The sequence below is a fragment of the Emys orbicularis genome, chromosome 3 (genome assembly GCF_028017835.1).
Source record: "Emys orbicularis isolate rEmyOrb1 chromosome 3, rEmyOrb1.hap1, whole genome shotgun sequence".
NCBI classification, from domain to species: domain Eukaryota; kingdom Metazoa; phylum Chordata; order Testudines; family Emydidae; genus Emys; species Emys orbicularis.
In genome coordinates, this window is record NC_088685.1 from 132,759,693 (window position 1) to 132,782,298 (window position 22,606).

Consider the following 22,606-nt stretch of genomic DNA (forward strand, 5'->3'; position numbering starts at 1 on the left):
TATACCATGTTGGCCCACTCAAATAATACCGGTTTCTTTAATGTTTGTCCTTTTAGTATTTAGAAACACATATGATATCCATATACACAATCATATAATCATTCCTCATAAGGTAACCCCTTCAGACTACCTCATCCCTCTCTCTTGCTACTGGGGCTCGCCAGGCAAGGAGGGGGGTAGGCCTTTTTATTATGTATGAGGAAGGCTCTGGCCCCGAGGCAGAAATGTAACAGCCTGCATGCCTAGTAACATGTCTATAAATCAAAAAAAAACACAATTAAGTATTAGTACCATGTTACTGAAAATTGTTTGTTTTTAAAGAAAATAGCTTTTGAAAAAAAAAGAAGAAAAAAAAGACCCCACATTTTGTTAATGTTGCTGTTGATGGTTAAGTGATCTCATTCCAAGGCAGAAATGTAGCAGCCTGCCTCAGTCAACTCCCCCAGAAGCATAAAACGTGTAAAAGTTTTAAGGCTCCTACCTTGCCAGAGTGATGTAAAGCCCTATAAATGGGAATCAGCTAGGAAAATCTATGTGCTTTTTCACTTTTTTCCTGTGCCAAAGTGGCACAATGGGGTTAGATTACAGCTCAGGATTTATTTTACTTCCCCCTTAAAAAACAAAACAAAATGACTTAGAGGGCAAATAAAACATTTACCAAGCAGTCAATAAAACGTAAGGACAATCAGAACCAAGCAATTCCGAAAGTACCCAGCCAGGTCCAGGACAATGATTAGCAAAACTGTATGACTTTCATGTGTGAAAGTCTGAGCAATTTAAAATGACATTCTACTTTTTTTTTTTTTGGCTGTTTGGTGTTCTGTAATGTAATTTAAATGAAAATCCAGGATTATAACAGGAATGCAGGGTATTAGTTACCAAGTGTTTGTAACTTAACTTTCATATGTTTAGGAAATGCTGAATAGTTAGTGAATTTTTTCTGTATTGTAGTTTAAATAACTTACCAAAACAATTGAAAATGTTGTGATTACATTGTATTATTTTGACAAAATTTTCAGAATTTTTCAGATTTTTTGGCGCAGAATCCCCCCAGAAGTAGTTTCTGAAGCACTGTAAAGTATCTTTTCTTAAAGCTATAGGCCAGATATTCAGCATAAACTGGCAGATTTACAACAAGTTAGGATCTCACCTATATTATGTGTTAGACCACTTCAAATCCATTTTACCACACAGTTTGGTTTGTTGTTGCTGTCCCTTTGAACACGTCCTTTAAAACACTGTCACAAATATTACATTTTGTAGATTAAAATACAAATAACTCCTTTATTGTTTTGACTTGTTTCGCAAACATCCGAGAATGAAGCTTAGTCTGTCCATTGTAAGTGTACTGTACTACGGAACAGTCGATTCTGGCCCTACTTAGTTCTTTATCTGTTCATGACTCTGAGAGAGTACTGGTTTTGTTTTCCTATTTCAATTTTCTCAATTACTCCTTTTCCCTCCTAAGGAAAACATCTTATCCAACTCCTTCTGAAAAAACATCTGAAGTAGTGATTGGTGGTAGTACTGAAATTTTTAGCCTCCATTTTTCTGTTACAGCTGGATCTATGAAAGCTATTAGGATAGTGGCACACTCATATTTTTGGTGGGAAAGTAAGCAAGTTTAGACTGAAGTTTTCTGGTATAACACACACACAGTAGCCAGACTACTGGAGTTTTTCATTTTAAATCATAACGGTTTACAGTCAATTATAATGGAAAGTTTTTTGTTCAGAAAACTATTTGAGGCTTGCTGTAGGAGGATAATTCTTTGAGAATGTAACATGTTGGTTTTTCTTTAGATTTTCAATGTAATCCAAGATTTAGAAAATGGACACTGGGCTGCCTTTTCAAACATTCCATCCCATTCTCTGGAACAAGTAGACTATACCATTTTCCAACATTAATCCACTCAAGATGGCCAACAAAGTGAGCTTTTGGCTTAAATTCAAGGTAACTGCAAAAGAAAACAGAACAAAATGCTCAGTATGTCCAATAATTGTATTACTGTGGGAGAGGTTTAAACAATTTGGTCAAAACCCCTCTGAAGTCAATGGAAAGTTTGTGTGAGGCTTTAGATCAATATGTATATTTATGCAGGTCACACAGAAAAGATCTGCTTTAAGATTCTATGCACACCTGGGAAAAAAATGCCTTCTTAAAAGCTAACATACAATTTTCAACTTCAGTAAAAATGATGACAATCAAACTAAATATATGTTACATAAATCATGAATTCTACTTTCCTTCTATGTCTGAGTGACCCACATTGAGTTGCCTCAATTTGTAACTGATTTGCACCTACAGAGATAATTATTGTGAAATAAATTTAAGTTTTCCACACACATTTTCTGCTTCATTCACTTTTGATGAAAGGTCCAGTGTTAAAATTTTAGGCTAAAAAACAAACAAACCAACCACCCCTATTTCAACAATACTTCAGATATGAAACAGATTGTTTTTTTAAATCACTGAAAATGTAAGTAGAACAATGTGTAGTGGTAACTTACGTAATAGCAACAGTATCTCTTACATTTAACAGATATTATACTAATAAAACAGAAGCAGAAAAGTACCTCTAATCGCTTGAGAGTTTGATGTCAGGACAAATACTTTTATGAGTTTGAGGCACAAAGGCGTATAGTCGTGTTCCCAAATAACAGCTGGAATCAGCAGAAGTTTTCCATAGCTAGACAACAGCAGGGCTTTCAGAAGAAAGATGAAGTCTGACTTTGTTTTCAGGCTCTCAGGTCTTGCTAGCCAAAGGGCAGTAAAGATGCCAACCAAAAATGCAGTTTGTTCTGAGTGGAAAATGGGAGGAAAAACAGCATGACACACCAAATCAAAACCTTTCTTGATTAATCTTAGTGAAATGACAAGTGCCAAATACAATTGAGCTTCTGACTATTTAAAGAAAATTTTATAATCAGTTATGAACAAAACAGTCTCTCATTGCCTCCACACCCACCGCATATCTTTATTAACCTAGCCAAGCATGACTCATTCTACCAATAACCCAAATCAGTCCAATCTCCATCAAAAGGATTCAGTCACTTCTATCTATATGACTGCACACATCACAGGAAAATTAATGTGCAAACTTTCCTCTATTTCTACTTTTCCTTCCTAAATACAGTCTGTCTTTTCACCTAGTCTTTACCCGGTTAGCCAATGTCAACATTACGTATATTCCCTGAAAGGTTAGCAACAAAGAATCTTTTGGCTCAGGGAAGAACACAAAGGCTCAAAGTGTTACTGAACTACTAGGCCTTCCTTACACTAGTAGCATTTGGATTAATTCACCATCAGTGCTGCTCCAGCAATGATAGCATTGGAGGAAGTGCTAGCGAAGACCAAGCTCAGAGGCACTTTTACCACCCTTTAATAAAAACCTGCTCAGAGCAAGGTTAGATACAGCAATATAAACACCAATCCTCATCTACAGTAGCACTTTTGCTGAGGATGTGCACAGGTGATGAATTACAGTTAGTAACTTCAGTCTAGGGGTGTAGCTATGCTACCAAAAACTAAGGATTCTCTCAACTCTGAAGTTTATGGTTCTATTACATGTGTCTGAATTAGACAGCAGTACCACAAGGATTTAAATATACTTTAAAAAAAAAAAAAGTTAAATTTTTATTTTTTCCCCTTCTGTTGTTTCAAATGCACTTTTAGAAGCTTGGAAACAACAACTCTTCCCTACCTACCAGGTTTGTCATTGTTCATTCTGGCAAATGTTTTAAAAAAATTATTTGTTTAAGGTTCAGAAGTCAACATGTTTTTTCCTGGTTACTGTTTATTTTTATAAGCATCATCGTCAATATCACCTCAACTCTAGGAATAAGCTTTGCAGTGAATCAATATGTAAGGAATTTATGTTTCCAGTTGCTAATTGCCTCTACAGTAAAATAATTAAAGTAACATTTGGCCAGTCAGGAGACGTGGTTTTAGTTCTCTTTTCTTTCTCAATGGCATGTAAAACAAACTAGCTATAGAGAATCCATACAACATTTCCCAAAGTTTCCTAACATTTTTAGAATAGGACAAATGAGAATCTTCAACTACTAATAGGATGCATTAAACAGGCTATATTTAGAAGCAGTATATTTTGGACTGATCTGGCTTCAACATGTGGAAAGGCAACTGGCATTAAAATGTTATGGTGGGCAACTTAAAATAAGACACAAAGCACATGGCAGAACATGTTCGTTAACTGATATTTGAATCAATTAAATCTTACATAAAATGCAGCATGCTGCTAATATCCTAGAATAAGGCATAGCTGTCCATTACCCCTTATAAACAACACCGTGTAAATGGATGCCTATTCAGACCTAGTATTCTGAAATACTGTCATTGTCTGGAACAGATATTTAATGCTGATCACCCCAGACTGCACTGCAATCAGGTGATTGCCATGTACAGTGGCATTAAAAGAAGGCAGGAAACAGAATATGAATAAATGAAGTAATTTATGTTGTGCTATTTTTCCCTGAAGGACCACAGAAATGTTTTCTACTGTCTATATATAAATCTAATCAATCTATCGATCAGAGAGATCACTCAGCCACCTCTGGGGTGGAATATGACATGCATTCTGTACTAGCAAATTCTTCAATGTATTCATCTTTAAGATTTAATATAAAAGATCATTTGATAATGATAGGAAATAATCATAGTTCTCACCTAAAGAAGCAATTCCAAACATTCTATAAAAATCCCATTCTTTGGCATATCTGATTAAGTCATCAGGGTCTGTGTTTTGGCTTGAATCCTGTAGCTGCAGCCACCTGAGATAAGCTTCACAAAGCAAACAAAATATGCAAAGCTTCCCATGAATCTGATATGAAAGAATGTTGAAAGCATCAGTATTAAGTATTTTTAATTCAAGGTAATCTCTTAGCATCTCTAGGCACACAAGTGAGGTAGCTTTATTACTTTTGCTCAGGAATAGAAACAAATGACCGTTGTTCAGTTCTACTAGATTAGCAAACTTTTTAATAACAATTAGCTGCTTTAACATATTAGCCCAATCGGAGAGTTTGGGCTTGACAAGCCATATGAGCAGCTTGGGGCAGAAGAAAGCATAAAGTTGTGGTATGTGAGTGTGTTTGGATGTGGAGGGGAAGAAAAGGGGCTCAATGCAAGCATAATTCAGTGTCTCAAACAGAGCTTAAAGTATCACCAGAAAAATGTGACTGTAAAAAAAATGGCACAGGGTGTGTGTGTCCAAAATAAATGTGTATCCATATCTAATGTGCCTGGTTTATAAATAAAGTGATCTTCCATCACTAGCAATAGGAAAACTCAATCAGGGATGTGACTATCAGCCTACTTCAGGGATAATCTATTTTTTGTCAAGTTCCAAATTTCTTGGTCAAAATATAGTCAAGATCCAGACCTCCATCCAATTCCCCTCCCCTAACCACCCTGAGCTCCCCAATTGCCTGCCAGCTCCCTGCCCACAGTTAGGTGATCTTATTTCCCTAAACTGAAAACAGGATGCACGGGGCTTGCCTGAGCCACCTGGCATTGCTGCTCAGCCCCCCAAAAAACGTTTCTCCGTGCCCCCAGTTGAGCCAAGTAGCAGAAATGGAGTGGGAGGGAGGGAGAGGAATGGGTATGGGCTGGGATCTGGGCAGCCAAGCAGGGTGTGAATGTGTACTTTTTGAGCTTGGAGCCAGGAGGTGAAGCTATTGGACTATGATCCTACTAGTGGTGTGAAGCTCCTTTGGGGATTGGGTAACAGAGGGGCAGGAAGCAGGCTCTGGGTCATGGGAGGGACCAAGGAGACTCCAGATAGTAGCCCTGGGGAGATAGGGGGAGGCCGGGATGTGGCAGAAGCGGGTAACTGGAGGTGGACTGGGGAGGGAAAGAAGCCAGTTGGGGCAGGGGCTAGAAAGGGCTCCAGGGACTGGCACCGAAGGACAGGGGGTAGGGAAGACATGAGGCCAGGGTGGGGGGCTCTGGGAATTGCTCGGGGGCAGGGGGCATGAGACCGGGGTGGGTGGGCTCCAGTGACTTCTGAGGGCTGGGGGGCACAAGGCCTGGGTGGGCTCCAGGGAGGGGGGACATGAGGCCGGAGGGTGGGCTCCAGAGACTGCTTGGGGGCAGGGAGCACGAGGCCTGCGTGGGGCGGTGGGCACAGTGGTGGGGCATTGGGCTCTGGGGACCGCTGGGAGCACAAAGCATAGCTCTGCATGGCTCCAGCTCCAGCCCACGCGCAGAGGCGACACTTAGCCGTGGCTAGCGGGCGGGAGGCAGGGGGAACAGATGAAAGGTTCAGGGGGGGCACACCCCCCCCCAATTTCTCAGGATGCCCCGAAACAAGGAAAGCACCCCCTATGGCTGCAGCACAGGGAGGGAGGAAGCAGCAGGGCGGCTGGCTGAGCTCCTCCTCCTCCTCTCTACATTGGGCTGATTTGCCTTTCCTGCTGCTGGAATCCCATGCATTGCCTCTGCTTCCACATCTCCCCCCGCCCCCACTCACCTCGGTGGATGGTCTGCAAAGCAGGCAGCAGCGCTGGGATTCCAGCAGCAGGAAAGGCAAAGCAGCCCCATGGGGGGCAGGGAGAAGAGCTCAGTCGGACACCCTGCTACCTCCCCATGCTGCATGGACCTTTTGCTGAGCAGTATCGGAATTTGGGGCCTTACAAGTCTGTTTCCCATTCAGAGCCGAAATCAGTGAGCTAAGAGTCAGATATTTTCTTAGTGTGGTTAGTTTATTAACAAGATATACGTGAGTCCTGCTTTCTTGGGCAGAGGTATTCACAGACAAATCCCTCTTAGGCCTAGTCTGCACACAAAGCTGTGCCAGCGTAACTAAAGGTGTGATAAACTGGTGCAACTTTTGTGTGTATTCTCTTATATCAGTTTAAAACTGGTTATATAACTTTACAGGTGCAAGCAAAACTGCTACAAGTCAGGTTTAAGCCATATAAGAGTCCACACAAGAGGTCTATAAAATCATGACTGGTGTAGAGAAAGTAGATAAGGAAGTGTTGTTTACTACTTTTCATAACAGAAGAACTAGGGGTCACTAAATGAAAATGAATAGGCAGCAGGTTTAAAACAAAAGTATTTCTTCACACAACGCACAGTCAACCTGTGGAACTCCGTGCCAGAGGATGTTGTGAGGGCCAAGACCATAACAGGATTCAAAAAAGAACTAGATAAATTCATGGAGGATAGGTCCATCAATGGCTATTAGCCAGGATGGGCGGGAATGGTTTCCCTAGCCTCCGTTTGCCAGAAGTTGGGAGTGAGCGCCATGGGATGGATCACTTGATGATTACCTGTTCTGTTCACTCCCTCTGGGGCACCTGGCATGGGCCACAGTCGGCAGACAGGATACTGGGTTGAATGGACCTTTGGTCTGACCCAGTAGGGCCATTCTTATATTAACTAAACCAATTTCAGTTACATTGGTGCAATTTCTGAATATAGATAAACCCTTTCAGAAGCCTCAAGTAAGACGTCTCTATCCTGTCTCCAGAAGCAGGTATTTGCCCCCTCAAGTCTTATTGCTTAAACTCTATGCTCCTTTTCACCCTTCAGCTCCTGCACTTCTCACCTGGGAAATCACTAGTCCACAATTGCTCACCAAGATCACATGGCCTAGAAAGATGACCCTGAGTGACTAACTTTCCTTTTGTGCAGCTGCTCTGCAGCACAAAGGGCTTGTCTACACAGTGCAATAATGCACACTAGAAAGATATGAATTCTAAAGTGCACCAAAGTGTTGTGCATTAAATGGCTTATGTAAACCCTGCTGGTGTGCATTAAGAGTTTTAGCGGGAACTTTTTGTGCGCACCAGCAGGGTTTACATTGGCCAGTTAGCGTGCAACACTTGAGTGCACTTTAGAATTCACACCCCTCCTGTATGCATTGTTGCACTGCGTAGACATGCACATAGGAACTTCAGAATTTCAACTGACAGACACATGGAAGTGCTTTAACCCACACAATACTCTCAACAGCTCTCTGGATCCTGTCATTGCATGGCAGCTTTAGCTCTTTCTACGGCATTTCACCGTGGGTACTTATGCATCAGCGATTCCTAACATGCAACCATCATCATCTTTTGCCATAATAATTTTTGTAACTGGTTTTACTACAGTAGAGGAAGCCTGTAAAAGGGTAATACTAGTCTTTTCTAGTATAGTAATATGTTAGTATTGTACCTTATATTACTGCTGAATTTAAAGAGATGCATTTCTAGTGGTGATTGTAATAAGCAATTTGCAGCAGAAGCAGACCTCTTCCAATGGCTCTGGTCAGAAAATGACTACTGAAATATGGCCCCTTCTTGTTCAACAGCTCTGCTCCTTGTGTGTATTCCAAATCACATGTGCTCACTCTTCTGACAAAAATAAGTTTTTAACTCTTGTAAGCAATATCTTTAATAGGACAGCTGTGTTTGCTAACTCTACCTGGACGGTAGCTCTCCCAGCAGCAGCTACAGAGTTTGGTATTCCACATGCTTTGTTTATAGCATTAGACCCTTAATTTGGGCAGAGAACAAAATAGTAGTTAAACTTTTTAGGACTTGTGGAGGAACAGGAGAAAGAAAAAAAAACTCTTAGGGCAGCTACTAAATCTTGTTTTCACTGTGATTCTTATTCACTTGTCATCAGAGTCTCATACATCTTGTACAAAGCCAAAGGGGGAAAAAACCCAACAACTTACATTTATCCGTGTATTGAAAAGAATATGCCTGTAAGCCTGTGTTTTGCATAAGATGGCATTAATCAAGATGATAACAGGATCATACTCAATGTACTTGTCCACAGGTTTCTGGCAGGATTTCTGAAATTAACAAAGTAACAAGAAGTAAGAACAAGCATGAGTTTATTTAAAAACCTGCTGTTCTTATTTGTTTACAGCAACACTATAGAGGCATCAAAGTATTTCTTTAAGTTATGTCAGGATTTCTGTGGTGAAGCCCCTATTTGCAATGGATTTTAATTCAGGACAAAAAGTTAGCTCCATTTTTTTATCCTGGCATTCAAGCTTTCAGTTGGTTTCCCCACCCCAACAAAATAAAAGATATCAGCTATTTTTATATGTTCTAAAATCAAGTTCTGATTTATATAGAACAATAAATTACACCTGGGTATGCTACATGGTATTTTGTGACATCTCAGTCAGACATAACTGAGTGCCTTCAAACATCTAAGGAATTCACCAGCAGCCTGCTAAGGCTTGTTATTTGAGCATGGCTGATTTATATTTTCATTTAAAAAAAAACCTAACCTTATATTGCAATAATTTCTGTAACATAAAGAAAGATAGTTCAGAGTAGAAAGCTAAGAGACAATGTTGGGGAAAAGAACCCTTTTCCTTGCTGTGCAGCCCTTTCACAATACAGTAAATGCTGTGTTATCTGGCCCTGTACCAACCAGAAAGCTCTATAAAACCAGCATTTCTAATCTTCATAGAAAGTCTGGTTTATAGTCCAGTTGGCGTGGGACCGGTAGGCTCCCCGGAAGCGGCAACATGTCCATGCTTCTCCTAGGCGTAGGAACGGCCACGAGGGGTTCGGAGTGTGTGGGGGGAGGAGGGATGCGGGGCTAGGGTGCGGGGCATGGGCTCTGGGAGGAGTTTGGGTGCGGGGTGTGTGGGTGCGGGGCAGAGAGTTGGGGCATGGGAGGGGGTGCAGGGTGCTGTATCCCAGGGGCGCTCACCTCAGGCGGCTCCCTGCAAGCGGCAGCCAGTCCCTGCAGCCCCTAGGCAGAGGCGTGGCAGGCAGCTCTGCACGCTGCCTCCACCTCTGCCCCGCCCTGAGCGCTGGCTCCGCAGCTCCCATTGGCCGGGAACCTCCAATTTTGATCCTGTTATTGTTGGAGAGTTTAAGAATCCAAAAACAGTTAATGAAATTTACCAGAAATTTGACATCATCAGTAGTGAAGCCACCATCAGGAGCATTGAGTCACAAGGCTTTGTGCTAGAGCAGGAGCGGGCAAACTTTTTGGCCTGAGGGCTGCATCGGGTTTCGGAAATTGTATGGAGGGCTGGTTATGGAGGGCTGTGCCTCCCCAAACAGGCAGGCATGGCCCGACCCCTACCCCCTATTCCCCCCCCCCACTCCCTGTCCCCTGACCGCCCCCGGAACCCCCACCCCTGACTGCCCCCTGCCACCCCAACCAATCCCTCCTCTCATTCCTGACTGCCCCCCTGGGATCCCTGCACCCATTCAACTCCCCCGTTCCCCGCCCTCTGACCGCCCCGACCCCTATCCACACCCCCACCCTTGATCACCACCCCGAATTCTCCTGCCCTCTATCCAGCACCACCTGCTCCCTGCCTCCTTACCGCGCTGGCTAGAGCATCGGTGGCTGGCGGCGCTACAGGGCGCGGCTCTTCAGCTGTGCTGCCTGGCCACCGAGAGCATTGCACCGGCGGTGCGGCACGCTGAAGCTGCAGGGGAGGGGGAACAGCAGGGGAGGGGCCGGGGGGCTGGATGTGGCCCATGGGCCATAGTTTGCCCACCTCTGTGCTAGAGGTATGGTGCCCCCCCCAAGCCAGTATATTTTGGCCAGGTTCTAAGGGAACCACATTTTGGATCAGAGAAGAAAATGTTATATGGGATTATGTAGCAGGACAGAGTTAGAGGTAATGGATTCAAAAATTGACTTAATTAACCAGCAGTTTGATAGCCTTGAAATTAAAGTCAGAGAGATGGAAGAAAGGATACAATTAATTGACAAATGTAACGACCATTTAATAGTGTGTGAAATCTACCATGGAACAGATTACAGCTCTAATTAAAGGCAATGTCTCACTTCATTTTTTTTTTCCCCTCAAGAAGAATCATGAAAGAACATTCTGAAAAGGCAGTAATTTACACAGGTTTCAGGCTGGTGTAGCACAAGAAACTTGTAAAGAACTGTTTGGCGTTGTGTTGACAGAAATTCTGGACAGTCAGAAGCAAAACGAACTCACCTTTGAGCACAAGGGAACAGCGTAGGTGCTTGATGGAGACAGATGCAAGGTGCCCCCATGTTCACATTAAAAGCACAAAACTTTAAAGCATGGATGCATGAGTGCAACTCTAGGAGAGACTTCCCTATTTGGAGCCAACAAAGAAGAAAAGGATGACAGAGCCAAAGTAAGGGGACATGCAGAAAGACTACACTGAAGAAGGTCAACTAAGCAAATGCCTGTGTCAAGGATACAGGCAGCATGCTATTAGTGAATGATTTGCATGCAGTTTAGAAATACCAGACCATCCCACTCTACCCAGACTAGGAACAAAGAAATCCCAACAGGGATTCCTGTGAGGAGGCTGCTGTGAACACGCACATATAAATAGCAATTTTGATGACAACTGTGGGTTTTCTACTTTGCAGCTTCTGGAAACCATATACACACAAAACATATGAAACAGCCTATGTAGCATCATGAATAGGAGTTCTAGTCTAGTCACCACCAACACATGCTATACATAGAACACAACAGAAAGAGGATTAGTAGGAACGAAAGCTTGTCACATCACAAAACCATGGCTGGGCGTTTTGACAAATTAAATAGTCTGCAATAACTGCTGAAGTATGTAAATTGATAATCCTTCCTCAGCCATCTTGCAGAGATAAGATGCATTGAGAAAAAGGTAATTGCTTATTATTAAATTAGACCATTTAAGTCTTAGATTGTATTGAAGTTAAATCCTCTGTCTTTATTCTGCCAGTGGCCCGATTTGCATGAACTCCCTCAGACTAATAGTAGGGAAACACTTCTACTACCACATAATTCTGCTGAATTATGTATATAAGAATGATAACACCTATTTTATTTTCAGTGTTGCTTTTGGACTCCTGACAGCTTCTTTGCCCCAGCTTCACCACATGAATACTTAGCCCTCATCCCTGCTTTTTCTCTCTCCTCCTTGCTGCTAAAAAAAAGGGCTTTTCAATTAAATTTTAACTGCATAAACACTAACTGCAGATCGTGTGCATATTGCTCAATTAATCCAGCTGTTTTATTGTAAAGTTTGAGGGAGAGACTGGTTGAATTACATAAAAGTGCCTTGAATTGCTTATGGGGTGTCACCTAGGATTATGATTTTTACCCCACTGAAGCCTTCCTTTTAAATGCTAGGTGTTTCCCTACCTTCTCTTTCCTTCCTTCTATCGATGAGGTTTGTTTACAAAAACTGAAATTTTCTCTCAATTTTTGGGCATTGTCAAACCTTGATAACTTCCCTTCACTTTATTTGCAGTGTGTCTCCAGGATGGGAAGCTGGATCACCCTTTAACTATGGACACCCAAGATAAAGGAAATCATATACCCTCTATCTTCCCAGGGGCACTGAGGCATGGAGAAGACTTCTACTGAAAAATGGCAATTGATAACCAATATGTAGAATTTGGTGAATTTATGTATGGATGTCCACATGGCTATCTAGTAGATCTCATTAGTGGAGACAGGACTTCCTTGTCCTCAGACTGTGCTCTTACAGCGTGAACTATGATGCTTGACGGAAGGAATACTATTTCTTGAATTTACTTTGTGACTAAATGTTATGACAGTTGTGAGGACTACCTATCTGAACAACAATACAATAGTGGGTCTCATCCAAGAAGGCTCCCAACTTCAAAAGCTCATTTGATTAGAGCTAATAATTATTAGAAAGCCTGCTTTAATGGATAGAAAGTATAATGACACCTGCCATAGGAATTCAAGTCAATTCTTTTAAGGACCAGAATGAAATTCCAAGGTTGTGCTGTATAGCCTTTTGGGACTGGAAACAAGGTAGTTGCCTTAAGGAAGCATGTCAGGATTTGATAAAACTTCCTCTTCTTGAACATGCTGAGCCCTTATAACACAGACACTTGATCTTATGCTTGGACAATCTCATACACCCACATTAAACCCTTCCTCGAGGAATTCAAAGCTATGTTGCATTTGGTTAATGCAGTAGTTAAACCATTGACTTTGCTTTGGCCTGTAGAACAAGTTCTATTTGTTGACTATTTTCCCGGGTCTGTAAATGTGATATTTACCTCATCCAAGTATCCATTTTGAACCTATTTGGTGTGGTATGGAGGATAAGTTTTGGCAACAGCTGACCTCCTCTGTGAGGTAGACACATTGGCTGGTCCAACTCTAGGTTAATCAGGCAACAGAGATATAGACTCTTCTGGCATAAACAATCACTGCTGCTTTTTCCATGCTATCTTTTGCATGATCCTGGGGATCAGTGAAAAAGGCAGAAAGGCATCTAGCAGAGACCTTGCTCCGCTTTGCGAGATATATCTATCATCTTGTATCCTGGGTCCTGACGCACAGAGAGGCCACCGGGCACTTGATTGAACTTTTTGCATCTGGAAACAGCAATCACCAATCCATCAAACTGATTTACAATGAATAAGGATACTTCTGGGTGCAGGTTTCAACTTCTGCCATGTAAGAGATCAGGCAAATCCAGAGTCTGACCATCTCCAAGAAACACTGAAAAATCTTCCTCTTTGAGAAAGCCTTGCCACCATAAGTGATACTCACAAGCATCCCTTTCTAATCCAAACTGCTTCCAAACCTTCCACCCAAAAACCTATCCCAAGCAGAATTTTGACCCTGAATTCCACTAGGGACTTTGCTACTGCTGTTGATTTTATGTGGCAGGTGCTCAGACACTACAGTAACGGGCAGGATCATGAAACCTTAAGATATGCAGAAGATAGGTAAGCCTTGGCATTCACCTCCACTTTGATGGGCAGTGCAACATAGAGTTAGGAATTTCTGTATTCTGTCGAGGACAGAAGTTGTTTTTCCTCTCTCAGGTCAGGCTGATCCTGTCCTTCCTAATTTATTGATGTGGTTTTCATAAAACATGTTGAACATCATGACAAGAACAAAACTTATCCCCTGGAAGGAAGATTGCCCTCAATAAGTTACTTGTGTTCCAGCCAGTGGATGTTGTGACCTTTCTTTTTGTTACCCATTCTTTTGATTGAATTGAGCCCTCTCCATTATCCCCAGCTAGCATTTGATATATGGATCGCCCTGCAGGGATTGCTAATGGGTGAATATCTTTGAAAAAAATCTTATTTGCATTTACTATTTGAGGGAGTGGAGAACAGACAATGGGATCTTGACCTAGGCTAACGTGATAGGGTGAAATGTGGAGTTATTGCATAGGGGTCATGTGAACCCTAGTGCTCGAAGCATGTCTGTGTACAGGACCTGCATTTCCAATAAGCCTCACTAAGAACTGGAGTTTTAGTTCTGTGACTCCACTCATTTTCCATTATAGCCATCTTCACCTTCTGTTAACATTCTTCTGAGATAAGACATTGCACCTAATAAGATTCATCCTCAGTTCAGGTCTATGAATGATTTCTGTGGCACCATGTGTCTGTGTTTATCAGGAATCCAAGATAGTCCAAAAACCATATCCCGATCTGTGTTTGTTTCAGCTTTTTCTCTGCACACAGCCCTGATCAGAATTTTCCAGGAAGAGATAGGAATGAATTTCCTTCTTCCTTAACCAATATTAATACTACCATGATCCTGAAAGAGACCCTGGAACCACTCATCACACTGTAATGATCAGAGTTGAAGAAAAAAAATACCATTCATATGCAAAGTGGAGAATTGTCCATCAAATGATAAAATGGGAATGTGAAGATAAATATCTAAAGAAATTCCTTAATGAAGCTTCTTATGGAGCCTTGGGCTATGTATTCCTGATAACCTGAGGCTAGAAATAGTATGGGGAACAGCTCTTGAGGGGACGTAGGTTATATTATTCTGATCTGAAGTTGACGATGTAGGTTTCATTAATGTACTGACATTTCCCTGGGTGCTGGAGCTGCATGGACATCACTAATAAGGCAAAACTGTTCCTGTGATTCTTGCACAGCCCTATAGAGTACCTCCTTCTGAGAATATCTAGTGACCTCATTTTGAGTAAAGGTATAGGTACCCCTTCCCTCCACCCCCCAATATGAAAGAAAATCTGGCACTACGTAGGGGGGTCAAAGTCCAGACAGGGCTGGTTGAGAGTTATGCAGATTGCTCTAAGGCAATTCACCTCACATCAGCACCCTAGATTTGTTCCAGCTACCATTTGCAAAGTGGTATTCTCTTGTACTTCAGGGACTGCTTCAACTTGCAATGTGACCTGCATTCCATTCTATAGTGTTGGTAGGAACCAAGATTTTCCAATGACTTTGTAAATAGCCTCAGCTTTCCACAGAGTTTCCAACCATCTCCCTAAGAGAACGGTGGGAACTGATATGCCTGGGCACTGGACCTCAATGATGAAGGCCCCATATATTTGCAAAAAACAGACTAGTGTTTCTCTACTCCCCCCCCGGGAGAGGATATTGGTCTATTTAACTTTTAGGTTGAAAGGGAGTATACTTGCAATATTGACCACCCATTGTAGCATTGGTTGTGAAAGCAGGTGGAGGGAGTCAAAAGACATTTAATACTTTATTTTTGTTGTTATTGGTCTGCTGCAGATAGTTTTCATGCCCAGGGGAGAGAAAGGAAGAGATGTCTGCCTGGACTTGGCTGTCTCTAAAAGACCAGTATAGCAAGGAGACCACTTTTTCAGGTAAAAAAAATCTCCCCCACAGAATAGACACTGGATACCTTGACCATCAGGGAAGATAGCCACATTTACCATTGGTGGTGACACCAGGTTGAATTTGGATTGATACACATTAAAGAACCTTGTGTCCTTATAAAATGGAGGTCATAAGGAGTAGAAAGAAGGAAGCCAAGAAGTCCCTTAGAGCCTGTTTGTTCTTTCATGTGTGGGCTGGGAGAGGAGGCAGAGGCGGTACACTATGGCAACCTGTAGCAGCAACTGGGAACAATAATCTGGACATTAAGGTGTGGTGAGCCCCCAGTGGTAGCCAGTGGCAAAAGCATGATAGTTCGGGATAAATGAAGAATATCATATACAATTCAAATCACATGGGGAATTTTAAGTAGACAAACTGTAAATTGGACTTGACACCAGCATTAACACCCTCAACTCTTGCAGAAAGCAACTTTGATTTTTTAATAACCACAAGTGGCCCAGACTTCTGTTTTGCATCTCAATCTGGAACATGGCCCCTCCAGAATCACAGAACCCCTTAATACCAGTTCGTTAAATACTGAACCAGAGGAAAGAGTGCCACTTACTGGATACCAACAAGGCTCTTGAGTTTTCCCTGGAAGTTACCTCATCCAAATAATCACCATGACTGAGCCACATTAGTTTATGAGATGTGATAAATCTGATGTGCTATGGCTTGAGGTGTAAACATTGCACTTGTTTTACTGCATAGTATTTGAAGTGCCTTTGATTTCCATGTTTGCAGTGTTGTAGTTGTGCGGGTCCCAAGATATTAGAGAGACAAGGTGGGTGAGATAATATTTTTTATTGAACAACTTCTGTTGGTGGAAGAGACAAGCTTTCAACTTCTGTTGGTGTAAGCTCAAAATCTTGTCTCTTTCACTAACGGAAATTGGTCCAAGAAAAGATATTACCTCGCCCACCTTGTTTCTCTTGATTTCCATTTAACAGATTTAAATTTTTTATTAAACCTCATGTTAATAAGTTATATAATACTCTTTTTCTTAACGTGTGTATCTGTTCATCTGGGTATAGTGCTTAGATTATCCACAAATACAAAGTTTGTTTTTAAAGTCATAAGATACATATAGTGCATAATTAGCAATAACCCAAATTTAGGTGAATAAATTTAACAATACAGTTTAGATATTAGCATCCAAGTATTCAGGTACATCACTCATGAAAAGTTATACAGTTAGTTGTGGAAAGCAAATATAGCAATGAGTGAGGATTGTCCTTCAGTAATTGAGAATTTAGGGTAGGTTGTCCATTTAGACAATACTTTCCTGATAAATTGTATTTCAGTTACTTTCCCAACTGCACTTATCATCGGCACTCCAGGTCATCCCTCCTGGTATTGCCGATGTCCCTCGACCACCTGATGGCATCCGACACCATGAGTTGCCGCTACCATTAAACTGTTCCAGAATAGTGTTTATATTCCTACTATACACTAGAATGATACACCATTGCAAAGATCTTTTAATATGCATCTTATCAATGATTTACATAGTAATGGATCTATGCTACAAACTAACATAATATGTTACACTAAAACCAAGGGGGGGCGGGAGGGAAGGGAAAAGTCAATCTTTCAATGCAATGTGCATTTAAGACCTGCAGAAATCTCCATTGTAATGCCTTATCTTTGCCCTGAGAGATCTACTGAACTGTGCACACTTCTAATGAGTCTGCAGAGATTTTGAGCATGCTTGCAGCTGTTTGATCATTAATTGATTGCTCTAGTGGGAGAAGAAGAGGATGAGAATGTCAACTTTCTCCATCATAATAAATAATTATTCTCTGCCTAGTGTTCAGCCTCTTCTGGGTCAAGGAAGACACTCTCTCTCTGTTCTATCTCAACTTACGTTAACCACTATTTTTTAAAAACCAAAATTAATCTAAGACCTTCACAAACCAGTTGTTTACTGTATATGCTGTTTACTATTAATTTCAGAAATGTTCAAGCATAAAACTGAAGTGACAGAACACTTAAAGTTATTGTACATTTTGTCCAAATTCCCTGCTCAACTATTTCGTGTTGTGTGCCCATCATTTGGAGTTTAGTTACAAATTTAGGACTTGGCAGGTGGCAAGATATTGCATTATTTCTTCTCAAGCTAAGAGCCCAAATACCATGCAAAAATATATGAAGTACATACTGGATAATAACAATGACATTCCAAGGGTACATACAAGGGTAATTTTTTAGCATAAACATTTTTCTACGAACTGTGCCACAAGCAAATTTTTCTGATTTGCAAGGAATAAACAAGTTCAGGGGTTGTACTGGGACATAACATGAACATGAATGGAAACCAACGGGTAATTGAGGCACACTTCCAGGTACTTCCATTTCAATACCAAAAATCAAAATCAAAGTCTTTCACACACTAAAATACAATTCTGTAAGTGACCCTATTTTTCACCCACTACTAGAAATAAACAAGCCATTGGCAACAAAAACACAGGTAAGTACTACCAAAAATTGAAAGCTATAAATAAGGAAAGGTCTAAAACAGTCCTTAAAACAAAAAGGATATTTCAACCTTAACTATGAAGTCAATAAGAACATTTGGGAGAGGAAAACAGAAGTAAGCCTTTTCAAGCAGAATCGAAACACACTGGACAAAGTGAAGTGTTTTGGAGGCAAACTGTCAAGAAAAAAGGTTAAATATCCATAATAAAAAAGGAAATGCTCCTCAAATAGGTACTGCTTGGTATGTACAGCCTCTAATGGAGACATTAAAGACTGGGATATGAAGGAGTAATTATAATAGTTCTCAGATGCACATAAAAGTGACCACCATTCTAACCCTGGTGTTGAGGCAGGCTGCTTCCCAATCTCATTCAAGGCATTACAGAGTAAACTTCAGGTTTGGGTTTTGAAACACATGAAACCCAGAAGTGAGGGATGGGCCCTCTTCGCAAGATAGTACTGACTTTAGTATGAGACTGTGAGGTCTGGTGGCATGAGAATACCCTTTAACTAGGCACAGCTAGCCAGCAATTAGGATACAATCTACTGGAACCTGCTCATTGAAAATATTTGTTACTAAGACTGACTGACCACCAAATTGAGGGAAAGAGGAAAGATCCATTCCAAACATACAGCCTGACTAGTGGTGGTGGGAGGGGGAAGGAGGGAGGTTTGCAGGAGGATGAGGAAGTAGACAGAAAACAAAACAAAATTTAGACTGAGGGGATTTGGTGGGTTCAGTGTTTTCCCCAGGAATTGAAATGGGGGTGGTGGTGGTCTAATTTATGAGGGGGGGTGTCAGGGCCAATGAGGGGTGAGACTGTGAGGGTTAAGGTGGGCTGTATAGCACCATATTAAAAACTGAAAAAATGTTTCATGACCATTTTATTAGATTTAACTCATGTTTTTAAAATCATCACACAAATTAAAAGCTGGCTACTCAAGCCTTCTATGAAGCACTATATCTACATCCTTCTTGGTTTCTTGTTATAATTTTGCACAACTCGGTTAATGAACTTCTTGAATGCAATGCGTTCATCTTTGGTGGCTTCTCGTGTGTCCGGTACTTCCATTCCTTCAATTGATATGCTCATTAGTTCATTCACATGATCAGGCAGAAAGCGACTTCTTTCAGAACACAAAATTCTATTCAATGATGAAAAAGAACGCTCAACTGTAGCTGTTGTGACTGGGAGTACAAGAGATGAATTCCTACTTCTTTCATCCCAAGAAACAGCATAAAGATTGGGTCGAGCCAGTAGTGATGATAAAAAAGAAGTTGAAGTCAAATCTTCATTCATTCGTCGTATGATATTCCACTCAATGTTCAAATTCTCTATTCTGTCCTGAGTACATGGCAGCCCCATTGCTGGTAGTGCCTCACTCCACTCAACTGTCGGTGTTTTATAGGACACAAATCTGTAAAAGCTACGTAAAGGTTGAGTAGAATCTAGAAGTCGCTGTTGTAGATTTTTAAGAATTAAGTCTGTGTACTTTTTCAGTTGTCTTAAACACTTCTTGTCCTCTTCACTTAAGGATTCAATATAAATGCCTTCATTAGTCAACTTCTGGACTTCTGAAGTCTTTGCTTCTTCCAGTACTTTTTCAATGGATAGCTCACTGTTTGATCCAAATGTAGCTTCTATTGCTGGACAAGATCTACTACTGTTGTAGAAGATGCCTGGATGGCATTGTTTAATGATCCAAGTGGTTTCAACAGTAGACTTACAAGAGAGAGAATGGCAATAGTCTTCTCTGAACGTAGTAGCAAAAGTAATCCATGAGCCTCACTACTTAGATCCATCCCATCTTGGTAGATACTTTCCAAAGCCAGAAATAACGTCTGGAGTAATTTTAAGACAACACCCAAAGATCGCTCATGAGAAAGCCAGAGGGTTTTCCCAGATTGGACTAATTTGAACTTCAGTCCCAGTGTATCTTCTATATTTTCCAAGATATTCAGTCTTGTTGGACTCTTGCTGAAAAAATAATATAACGAAGACATTAAATGTATAGCTTTTTAAATGTATTTTGAAAAAAGTCTGCAGCTCGTACTAGCAGTAGTTGGAGTAGATGGCCTCTGCAGTGTGTATAGGAGAGATTAGGGATACACTTTTATCTGAGCAAAGCTTGTACTGAACCACGTCTTCCAGAGAAATTTGCAGCTCCATCAAATGCACAAGCAGCCATCTGTTTGGGGTCCACTTGACAAGCATTTAACTCTTCTAAGATGTGGGTTGTCACAGATGCAGCCGATGTGTCTTCTATAACTTGAACATCTAGAAATGCATCAATTGGCCTATCACTGACATCAAGATAATGTACACAATGACTTAATACTTGATGCCCATTTGCACCGGTGCATTCATCAGCCATATATGCAAATTTTTTGAATGTGGTGAGAAAGTTCTTCACTTTTTCAACTGTTGAGTCTTTCACTGTTTCACCACATGTTTCTAGCCAGTCAATTGAGTTTCTTGCAGAAAGATAGTTAGCATTTGCTGGTCTTGTTCGGAACCAGTGTTCAACTTCAGGATGAACAAGTGACAATGCACTTAACATTGGCCTCCAGTTTGTAGTGTGTGGTATAGCTTACTTAAATAGAAAGTATGATGCCACAGCCATGTTTGTTCGCATGAACTGTCTTGTGTCTCCAGCATTCTTAACAGCCTCATTAACGCTCACCGGTGTTGTCCTTGGTCAGCGGAGACTCAGAGGTGTTTTCACATGAGTTCACCTCCCAGGTGGGGGGCAAGAAGGCACCTTGCTCGTTCCCCCAGCTGCTCACTGTTCGCTCTGGCCACTGTTGTTCATTGTGCCACCGTTCATGCCATTGCTGTTGCCAATGGCCCTGTGCCATCACCTTCTGCTCCCACCTGCCACTGTGGCCTCTGCGAGTTGCTCTCTTGAGGTTCCACCCAGCTCTGTGATTTCAGCTGAGCTCTCAGTGGGGGAACCTCGCTGCTAGTGCAGACTGGGCCATCTCTTCCACAGAAACACTGTCCCACAGCAGGTCTAAGCACTTAGACCTGATTATCAGTGATTTCAGCTTTAGTGGTCACTTAACAAAACAAAAGACTATCTATGGAGCCTAATCAGCTGTGTCTTTAAAAACAGTGGAGAGGGGCAAGTCAAATAGTACTTGTGACTCAGGCAGACCATCAAGCAAAACACCTTTCCCCACCCTCTCTCCATACCCTCAATTAGCACAGGCTTAGTTCAGTTCTACTACCCTTTACTCACACAAGAAGAACAACATTTCATTACCCCCCTTTTCTCTCCCCCCATTCAAGTGATTTGTAACCCAACCCCAGCCAAAATCTATCACTTGGGCAACACAGCTCTGTTTGCTGGATACCTAGGAAGATTAGGTGTGAATGTAAATACAATCTGGTCCTGAAGCATTTCCCCCCAGCTCATCACTAGTTATCAAGGAAAGCTCATTTAGACTTTGCTTACAAATCATAATTTGAAATTATTAGGTTGGCCAACATCACCAAAATGAATGCACTGATATTGTCATAAAAAACAACAGCTGTATAAGGAAGCTAGTCTATGTTCATACTTTTCAAATCTATTATACTTTTTCAGATATATGCATTTTATCATACACTTTATATGCTTTAAAAGTGTGTATTAATGTTTCAATTTCAATTCAAATTTCCAAACAATCACTAAATTGGCAACACTGCATGTAACTAGTTCACAAAACTGGGGGGGGGGGGGAGGGTGTTGGGAAATCCCTGGGTGGGTTTGTGGGAATGAGAGATTAAAGAGATGCGGGACCAAAAATAATCACACCATACGATGTCCTGGAGCAACCTGTAGGATTGAGCCGTTGCGGGGGGAGGGAACGGGACAGAACCCAGGTTTTTGATTCCCGGTCTCGGGTTAGACAGCCCGGGGTAATCCCTGCCACAGCGCCGCTCGCACAGGGGCTGCCGCCCGGGGAGCTGCACCCGGGACGGCTTGAAGGTTGCTCGGGCTGCGGACGCGACGTAAGTGCGCGTGTGTATGTACAATGCCGAAAGCAAAGGGGCCGGTGTGACTGAAACACCCGCCCAGAGGAGAGCTCAGGAGACCGGGCGCCTGCCCCCGAACCAGGACAGACAGGGCCTGAGCTCGGGGGACCCCACCCGCTTCAGACACCCTCACTCCGGAGCCCCCACCCCACGGCCCGGCCCACTCACGCAGATGGCGATGCGCAGCACTCCGCGCTGATAGTCCCTGTAAAGCTCAGGAGCTTCCCGGTTGCACTCGACGCACCTGTAGCCGCCGGGCTCCCCCATCCCTGGCGAGCGGCCGTTACCAGAGGAACCCCCCTCCCGGCCGCTTCAAATTGCCTCGCTTCCCGGTTCAGGGCAATGAGGAGGAGAGACGCCGCGCAGTGCATCATGGGAGTTGTAGTTTCCAGACTGTGCTCGTTCAGGGGATGCAACGGCCGAAAACTACAAGTCCCATGAGGGAGCGAGACCGCAGCTTCCCCCACCTGTCGCTGTGGGGGGCGCGGCAGAAAGGAACCACCTTGAACATGTAAAGGGGGAGGCGCACG

The 22,606-nt window shown here is 42.1% G+C and overlaps 1 protein-coding gene across 1 annotated transcript; it reads right to left on the reverse strand.

Moving 5' to 3' along the window:
• Positions 1–980: 980 nt before the first annotated feature.
• ARV1 (ARV1 homolog, fatty acid homeostasis modulator) lies at positions 981–22,427 on the reverse strand. The gene is made up of 5 exons (XM_065400657.1): positions 22,245–22,427; positions 8,690–8,809; positions 4,687–4,840; positions 2,577–2,801; positions 981–1,957 (listed from the first exon to the last, which is right to left on the reverse strand). The coding sequence occupies exons 1-5, from the start codon at positions 22,341–22,343 to the stop codon at positions 1,851–1,853; spliced, it is 705 nt and encodes a 234-aa protein (XP_065256729.1). The 5' UTR covers positions 22,344–22,427; the 3' UTR covers positions 981–1,850.
• Between the last annotated feature and the right edge of the window lie 179 nt (positions 22,428–22,606).

What these genes read in the sequence shown, in the direction of transcription:
- ARV1 (XM_065400657.1), bottom strand. Translation starts at nt 22,343, where the DNA reads ATGGGGGAGCCCGGCGGCTACAGGTGCGTCGAGTGCAACCGGGAAGCT. An exon ending in TTTTCAATACACGGATAAAT is followed by an intron (nt 4,841 to 8,689) that starts GTAAGTTGTTGG and finishes CTTTCATATCAG; the next exon opens with ATTCATGGGAAGCTTTGCAT. An exon ending in GTTTGGAATTGCTTCTTTAG is followed by an intron (nt 2,802 to 4,686) that starts GTGAGAACTATG and finishes TTTTCCACTCAG; the next exon opens with AACAAACTGCATTTTTGGTT.